We start from the raw sequence: 8,200 nt of genomic DNA on the forward strand, positions 1-8,200 counted from the left end.
AAAAAGAAAAATGCTGAAATCAAATGAATGATTACTGTATAGTATGAAGCAAAACTGGAGAGCTGATACATTTCTCCTTATTTTGTCTGTTCCTGCTTTCAGGCTTTTTCCCTTGGTACCAAACCCAGCATAGGCTGGAGAGCACACACACGTACACATACATACATGCATACATACATACGCAGTGGCATGCACACTGGACACACTTTTTTCTGGAAGCCGCTTACAGTTTCCAAATTATTTCCCTTTCTCTGGATCCCCATCTTCATGGGTTCATCCAAAAGGGTGATTAGTCTAATTTAAGCTAAGGTGTGATTGACAGCTCTCCCCCACCAAGGTGGGGACACTATCCCTGAAATCCTAATAACTGAGAGAATTCTAGTCAGGGGTCTAAGGGGAGGATTTCACTGAGCATCTGAAGAAGATGACAGGTCATTGCAGGGATTTCTGAATGGCTTCATGTCCTCTTCAGCCTGCCTCCCCCAGGAAGTAGCTCTGAATTAGCTTTCCCCATCACAGACCTTGAATGGAGGGTACAGTGACGCCCCAGCCTCTTCAGCAGAACTTCATCAGTCTTTCTAAAGAGCGGGAAATTCCCCAATGCTCAGAGAGGCCGGTGACCCCAGCCCGAGATCTGTCTCTGCTTTGTCAGCTGCTTCTCACACCCTCACAACAGCCTCTAAGGTCAGTGGATCCGCCCTGATTTTGCAGCTGAAGAAACTGTGGCTAAGATGGGGGAAGTGACTCTCCCAAAGCGACACTGCCAGGAAGTCCTAGTCTCTCAGCAGTTTCCACCCCAGGCCTGAGACTGTGTGCCCTCCGCTTTGATGTTCATTTTCCACTTGCTATAGCTTAAGAAGGCCCAGGCAGCCCCAGCCTCTGCGAGTGGCTAGGCCCAGCCGCACACGGGGCCCTCGGGTGGTTTTGGGTGGAAGCTCACATCCAAAGAACCATGCTGTCTCCCCACTGGCGCCCACCAGATCCTCTGTTCGCTAAGCCGCCTGCAGTGGCCCGACGGTGCTGCATTCATTCCTGCCTGTGGCTCTGCACTGGCTGTTCCCTTTGCTGGGAACATGCTTCTTACTGTTCTCCACCTGCCTGTTTTCTACCCACGGCTCAAAATTCTGCGTGAAGGCTGCCTCCTGAAGGAGACCTTCCCTCACCTATGCGGGTACAACCCATCAGTCTCTCTCAGTCACAGGTCCATGGTAAGAGTAGACTTGGGAGGCTGAGGCTCCCAACACATAGTAGGTGCTCATTAAATGTTGGAATAAATCAACACTGATTGTGGTAGAAATCACTGATGTTCTTGGGCCAGATGGGGTAGCTCATGCCTGTATTCCCATCATTTTAGGAGGCCAAGGGAGGAGGATCACCTGAGGCCAGGAGTTTGAGACCAGCCTGGGTGACAGAGTGAGACCCTGAATCTCCAAAAAAATAAATAAATAAAAGAAATTGCTACTGTTCTTTCCACGGCTTCCTATGTGCTGAGCACCTCCTTAAATAGTTTCCATCTAGAGGGTTGCCTACTACTCATGACAGCCCTTTGGGGTTGACACTCTTAGGCCCATTTTACAGACGAGGCTCAGATGAGTCCCTTGCCCAGGCTCATTCAGCCAGGAAGCGGCAGAGCTGGGATTTGAACTCCGGCCTATCTGACTCCTTGAATGCCCAGAGGCTTCAGCCCTCACCTTGCTTCTGGAAAGGGGTCGAAGGGGCAGTCAGGGAAACTAAGCCTCAGAAACACGGCAGAGGTGAAGCAGGGAATGGCTGGGGCACTGTGAGATTGGCCGAGTGTCCCTCCAGGGCCGCGGTTTGCACTCTGTGCATTGGGCTCAAGTTGCAAAATCAGGGGGCTCTGGGGATGAACTGGGAAGGAAGGCAGATCTGTTACTCAGGGATGTGACAGAGGGAGTGGCCTTGCTTTTTAATATGAGCCTGAAAAACTGCCACTGAAATCTGATCTTTAGCAGCAGCTCCTCGGGGCGGGGGGATGAGGAGCCCAGGCTCAGGGGCATCGTCCATGTCCTAAGTGGTCCTTTCCCTTCCTCCCCCACTCATCCTTAAAGGTCCAGCATTTCTGAGCCTCCCCAGGACACGGGCAAGAGACTCCTGCCTGGCCTCCTGATGTCCATCCTCACCCCTCAGGGGCTGTCTGTTGAGCGAGTCCAGCTCCTTCTTCCCCTGTTCCCGAGGACCTGCCTGGCCTCACCACACCTTTCCCACTCCCCCTCCAGCCCCAGCAGCCTTCTCTCCGTTTCTTTTCCTTATTTTTTTGAGACGGGGTCTCGCCCTGTTGCATAGGCTGGAGTGCAGTGGCCCAGTCACAGCTCACTGCAGCGTGGACGTCCCAGGCTCAAGTGACCCTCTCATCTCAGCCTCTTGAGTAGCCAGTACCGCAGGCAGGCACCACCACGCCCATAGAAATAAGTGTCACTGAATTGCCCAGGCTGGTCTCAAACTCCCGGCTTCAAGTGATTTTCCTGCCTTGGCCTCCCAAAATGCTGAGATTACAGGTGTGAGCCGCCACTCTCAGCCTCAAGTTCTTGAAGACCCCACACCCTTTCTCACCTGGGGGAGCTTTTGCACTCTGTGTTCTCTCTGCTTAAAACACGCTCCCCACATGTCTTTGCACGGCCGGCTCCCTCTCATCTTGGTCATGGCTTGGATTAGCACCTCCTTCAGGAAGCCCTCCCTGACTACCCTCCTCCTTCCTTCCTTGGTCCCTCTCACAGTGTCCTGTTCATTTCTTTGAGACAGTTATCATGGTGTGTCCATACCTTGTGTATTGTCTGCTTCTCCTGCTAGGACCTAAGCTCCGTGAGTTCAGAGTCCTGGCTATCTTGTCTGTTGTCCTGTTTCTAGCACCAAACACAGTGCCTGGCACTGAGTGAATGAAGAACAAATGATGGAATGATGATCCTGGAAGAAGTCTAGACCACGACATGCTCAGCCTTCTGAAAAATGTTTTCCAGTGAGGCAGAGTGGCGATTCAGAGCAGAGCCGGCTGGCATGGGTTTGAACCGTGGACCCTGGCTTGGCTGCTTCCCAGCTGGGCACCCGAGCACCTTTTCTGTGCCTTAGTTTCCTCTTCTCTCTACAATGATGATTTCATAGCACTTAACCTGTGCCAGGCTCTGCTCGTTCAACCAAGGCGCATTCCAGAAATATTTATTGAGCAACTACTAGGTGTCAGGCACTGTGCTAAGAGTTGAGGGGTACAGCAGTGAACAAAGTGGGCAAAACTCCCTGCCCTCGTGGAGCAGACATGCTGGAATCTAGCATTGTATAATTTGATGGTAAACTTTATAATGGGATTACTGTCTCCGTAGATCAGATGAGACAGCTGAGGCATCAAGGGATTAAGGGCCCTGCCAAGGTCCCATAGCTAAGAAGTAGGGAGAAGGATTTGAACTCAGGCCGTCAGGTTGTCACCTTCCTTGGGCTGATAACAGTACCTCCCTTCCTAAGGTTGTTGGAGGGTCCCATGAGTTAAGATGGGTAAAGTGGCTGGGCACTGTGGCTCATGCCTGTCATCCCAGCACTTTGGAAGGTTGAGGCAGGAGGATTGCTTGAAGTGAGACCCTGTTTCTTTTTTTTTTTTTTTTTTTTTTTTTTTTTTTGAGACAGAGTTTCGCTCTTGTTACCCAGGCTGGAGTGCAATGGCGCGATCTCGGCTCACCGCAACCTCCGCCTCCTGGGTTCAGGCAATTCTCCTGCCTCAGCCTCCTGAGTAGCTGGGATTACAGGCACGCACCACCATGCCCAGCTAATTTTTTGTAGTTTTAGTAGAGACGGGGTTTCACCATGTTGACCAGGATGGTCTCGATCTCTTGACCTCGTGATCCACCCGCCTCGGCCTCCCAAAGTGCTGGGATTACAGGCATGAGCCACCGCGCCCGGCGAGACCCTGTTTCTAAATATTAGCCAGGTGCGGTGGTGTGTGCCTGTAGTCCCAGGTACTCGGCAGGCTGAGGCGGAGGATTGCTCGAGCCCAGGAGTCTGAGGCCGCAGCGAGCTATGATCTCACCATTCACTGCACTCCAGTCTTTTTTTTTTTTTTTTTTTGAGACAGAGTGTCACTCTGTTGCCCAGGCTGGAGTGCAGTGACACGATCTTGGCAACCTCTGCCTCTGGGTTCAAGTGATTCTCCTGCCTCAGCCTCCTGAGTAGCTGAGATTACAGGCACGCACCACCACTTGGCTAATTTTTGTATTTTTAGTAGAGACGGAGTTTCACCATGTTGGTCAAGCTGGTCTCAAACACTTGACCTTGTGATCCACCTGCCTCGGCCTCCCAAAGTGCTGGGATTACAGGCGTGAGCCACCAGCCTCCCAAAGTGCTGGATTCTAGGCATGAGCCATAGGTCAGGTCTTTAAAAAAAAAAAAAGTGTTAAAAAAATACACTTAAAAAAAAAAAAAGACTCGACCTATGGCTCATGTTTATAATCCCAGCACTTTGGGAGGCTGAGGTAGGAGGATCACCCAGGCCCAAGAGTTCGAGACCAGCCTGGGCAACATGGCGAAACCCTGTCTCTTTAAAAAATAAAAAAGATAAAGCACCCGGTAGGGTGCCAGGTGCACAGTGAGTGCTTATGAACGGTGCCCTCTGCATTCATGTCAGCAGCGTCTTGTTTGCAGTTACAGGGTGTTGCAGTTATTGAAGAGCTCACCCCTCACAGACCCTCCTGACTGTGCATGTCCCCCTCTCTCCCCAGATGTGAGCCTGGCGGGCTGCCCGCTAACCTGTCGCTGAAGCCCCAGAAGCGGGCCCCCAGGCTGGGCCTGCCACGCCCCCGGCCCAGCATGCGCCTGTCGGTGCGGAGGGTGCTGCTGGCGGCCGGCTGCGCCCTGGCCCTGGTGCTGGCAGTCCAGCTGGGGCAGCAGGTGCTGGAGTGCCAGGCGGTGCTGGCGGGCCTGCGGAGCCCCCGGCGGACCATGCGGCCGGAGCAGGAGGAGCTGGTGATGGTGGGCACCAACCACGTGGAGTACCGCTACGGCAAGGCCATGCCACTCATCTTTGTGGGCGGCGTTCCCCGCAGCGGCACCACGTTGATGCGCGCCATGCTGGATGCCCACCCCGAGGTGCGCTGCGGCGAGGAGACCCGCATCATCCCTCGCGTGCTGGCCATGCGCCAGGCCTGGTCCAAGTCTGGCCGGGAGAAGCTGCGGCTGGACGAGGCGGGGGTGACCGATGAGGTGCTGGACGCCGCCATGCAGGCCTTCATCCTGGAGGTGATCGCCAAGCACGGAGAGCCGGCCCGCGTGCTCTGCAACAAGGACCCATTTACACTCAAGTCCTCCGTCTACCTGTCACGCCTGTTCCCCAACTCCAAGTTCCTGCTGATGGTGCGGGACGGCCGGGCCTCCGTGCACTCCATGATCACGCGCAAAGTCACCATCGCGGGCTTCGACCTCAGCAGCTACCGTGACTGTCTCACCAAGTGGAACAAGGCCATCGAGGTGATGTACGCCCAGTGCATGGAGGTGGGCAAGGACAAGTGCCTGCCCGTGTACTACGAGCAGCTGGTGCTGCACCCCAAGCACTCCCTCAAGCTCATCCTCGACTTCCTTGGCATCGCCTGGAGCGACGCTGTCCTCCACCATGAAGACCTCATTGGCAAGCCCGGTGGTGTCTCCCTGTCCAAGTGAGTGGAGCCCCTAATGCCTCCACGCAGACTCCGGCCCTGGAGTCAGAGGCATCAGGCGAGGAAATCAGCACTGCCTCTCCTGAGCTGTGTGGCCTTGGGCAAGTCACTGTATCTCTCTGAGCCTCCGTTTCCTTATTCCCAAAAATGACAACAACCACTCCTCTCCTTTCTGAGAGAATTTGCACACTTTGCGGGTTTTCGTTCGGTTTTTGAGGCAGTGTCTCGGTCTGTTGCCTGGCTGGAGTGCAGCGGTGCGATCACAGCTCGCTACAGCCTCCGTCTCCCTGTTCAAGTGATCCTCTTGCCTCATCTTCCTCAGTAGCTGGACTACAGGCATGTGCCACCAAGCCGGGCTAATTTTTGTATTTTTGCTAGAGATGGGATTTTGCGATGTTGCCCAGGCTGGTCTCAAAATCCTGGCCTCAAGCGATCCTTCCACTTGGCCTCCCGGAATGCTGGGATTACAGGTGTGAGCCACCGCGCCTGGCCTCGAATCTGCAAACTTTGAATATGCTTTGTAGTTAGGCAATAGTGGGTAAAGGCTAAGAGCACAGATTCCAGAACAAGGATGTCTGGCTTCACACCTCAGCTCTGCCACCTCCTAGCTGTGTGAACTTGGGCAAGTGACCCAAGCCCTGGGCATCCATTGCTCCATTTATGACCTTATAGATACCTCTGGGCATCAAATAGGTTAATACATGTTAGGTGCTATTATTACTGTTTTAGTGTTGACTCTGCTTTTATTGATGGACTACTCATCATCTTCACCGTTGTCATTTGTTGAGTGCCTACTTGGTGGCAAGTATTGGGTTAAGCCCTCAACAAGTATTATCTCTAATCCTCACAGCGACCTGAGGCGACAGGAGCTCCTGTTTTATAGATGAAAAAACTAAATCTCAGGGAGGAGAAGTTACTGGCCTCAGGCCACACAGCTAACAAAGCATGGTGCTGAGACTGGAACTCATGTCTGTTTTGTCTTTCTGAGTCAGGGTCTCACTAGGTTGCCCAGGCTGATCTCAGCTCACTGCAGCCTTGGGCTCAAGTGATTCCCTCACCTCAGTCACCCGAGTAGTTGGGACCACAGGCAGGCACCACCACACCCAGCTCATTTTGTTTTGATCTCAGTATGTCTCCCAGGCTGGCCTCCCAACTCCTGAGCTCAAGCGATCCTCCTGCCTCGGCCTCCCAAAATGTTGGGATTACAGGCATGAGCCACTGCACCTGGCTTATGTTGCTCTTAAACTCCCCATGTCCAGAACTCCTTCTCCCATCCTCCCCTTCAGTCCTGCTCATTTTTTCCTTCCTCCCTCTGTCCCTTGCTCCCTGCCTTCTTCCATTGGAAAAGCTGCTGTCCTTGTCCCGAGACCCAGAGTACTCTGAATGATGCTGGAGCAGAGTATGCAGCCTCCACACTTTCCCATCCTGATCAGGCTTTGGACATCCTGAGAGCCCAGCGAAAGTGTGGTCCCCCCATGGCCGGTCCCTGCTGGACCCCTGCCAGGCCCTGAGTAGAGCTAGAGGCTCGCAGCTGCCCCTGCCTGGCAATCAAGTGCCTACATACCAGGTACCCTGGCCAGTTGGTGCTGGAGCTAGGATTTTAGAAATTATTATGACAAAAATATTAGATTACCAAAGTAATACATCTTTACTATAGGAAGTTAGAAAAGATACACCAAGGAAGAAAGGAGAAACCTGTGATCTTACCACCCAAATCTAGATATGTGGCGCATTGCAGTTTTCAGGGCCTATTGATGAAACTGGGGTCCCACGAAACATACTCCTCTGTAGCCTTTTTCCACTGTGGCGTGGAAGTACTTGCCGGTGGCACCCAGCACTCTCCTGCAGCAGCATTTTTTTTGTTTTTTTGTTTTGAGACGGAGCCTCTCTCTGTCGCCCCAGCTGGAGTGTAGTGGCGTGATCTCGGCTCACTGCAACCTCCGCCTCCTGGGTTCAAGCAGTTCTCCCTGCCTCAGCCTCCCGAATAGCTGGGATTACAGGCACCTGCTACCATGCCCTGCTAATTTTTATATTTTTAATAGAGATGAGGTTTCACCATGTTGGCCAGGTTGATCTTGATCTCCTGACCTCAGGTGATGCCCCTGCCTCAGCCTCCCCCACGTGCTGGGATTACAGATGTGAGCCACCACATCGGGTCTGCAGCGTCATTTTGAATAGCTGTGCGAGAGGCCGCTACACGGATTGCATCTTCGACCTCGCATTCCCCGTGTTGGACATGTGGGTTGTTTCGTTTTTCTGAAGTGTATCAAGCATTGCCCTCATTCATGTTCTGGGATGTGTCCGGATCATTTCTGTGCTATAAAGTCCTAGAGCACAAGGATTTTAGGAAAAGCCATGCATATGTTTGAGATTTTTGACCTGTTGGGTAGAATTAAGATTTAAATCCAGGTTTGCCGCCTCCAAATCTGTGTTCTACCCACTAGTCCACACCCTTTCACCTTCCCCTATTCTCCTCACCTCACTCCCACTCTTCCTTTTGCTGCCTCTTTCTGTTCTCCTCCTCCCTCTCCTCCTCCTCCTCTGCCCCCTCC

The 8,200-nt window shown here is 53.0% G+C and overlaps 1 protein-coding gene across 6 annotated transcripts in view; it reads left to right on the forward strand.

Moving 5' to 3' along the window:
* The window catches only part of TPST2 (tyrosylprotein sulfotransferase 2), a 68,574-nt gene that overhangs the window by 46,844 nt on the left and 13,530 nt on the right, over positions 1–8,200 (forward strand). For all 6 annotated transcript variants that reach the window (XM_017498044.2, XM_037727685.1, XM_037727684.1 and 3 more), the window contains one exon: positions 4,719–5,648. In XM_017498044.2, coding sequence (XP_017353533.1) covers positions 4,807–5,648 — 842 coding nt within the window. In that variant the 5' untranslated portion in view covers positions 4,719–4,806. The remainder of the gene's footprint in view (positions 1–4,718; positions 5,649–8,200) is intronic.

The sequence above is a fragment of the Cebus imitator genome, unplaced genomic scaffold (genome assembly GCF_001604975.1).
Source record: "Cebus imitator isolate Cc_AM_T3 unplaced genomic scaffold, Cebus_imitator-1.0 Scaffold237, whole genome shotgun sequence".
Lineage (NCBI taxonomy): Eukaryota > Metazoa > Chordata > Mammalia > Primates > Cebidae > Cebus > Cebus imitator.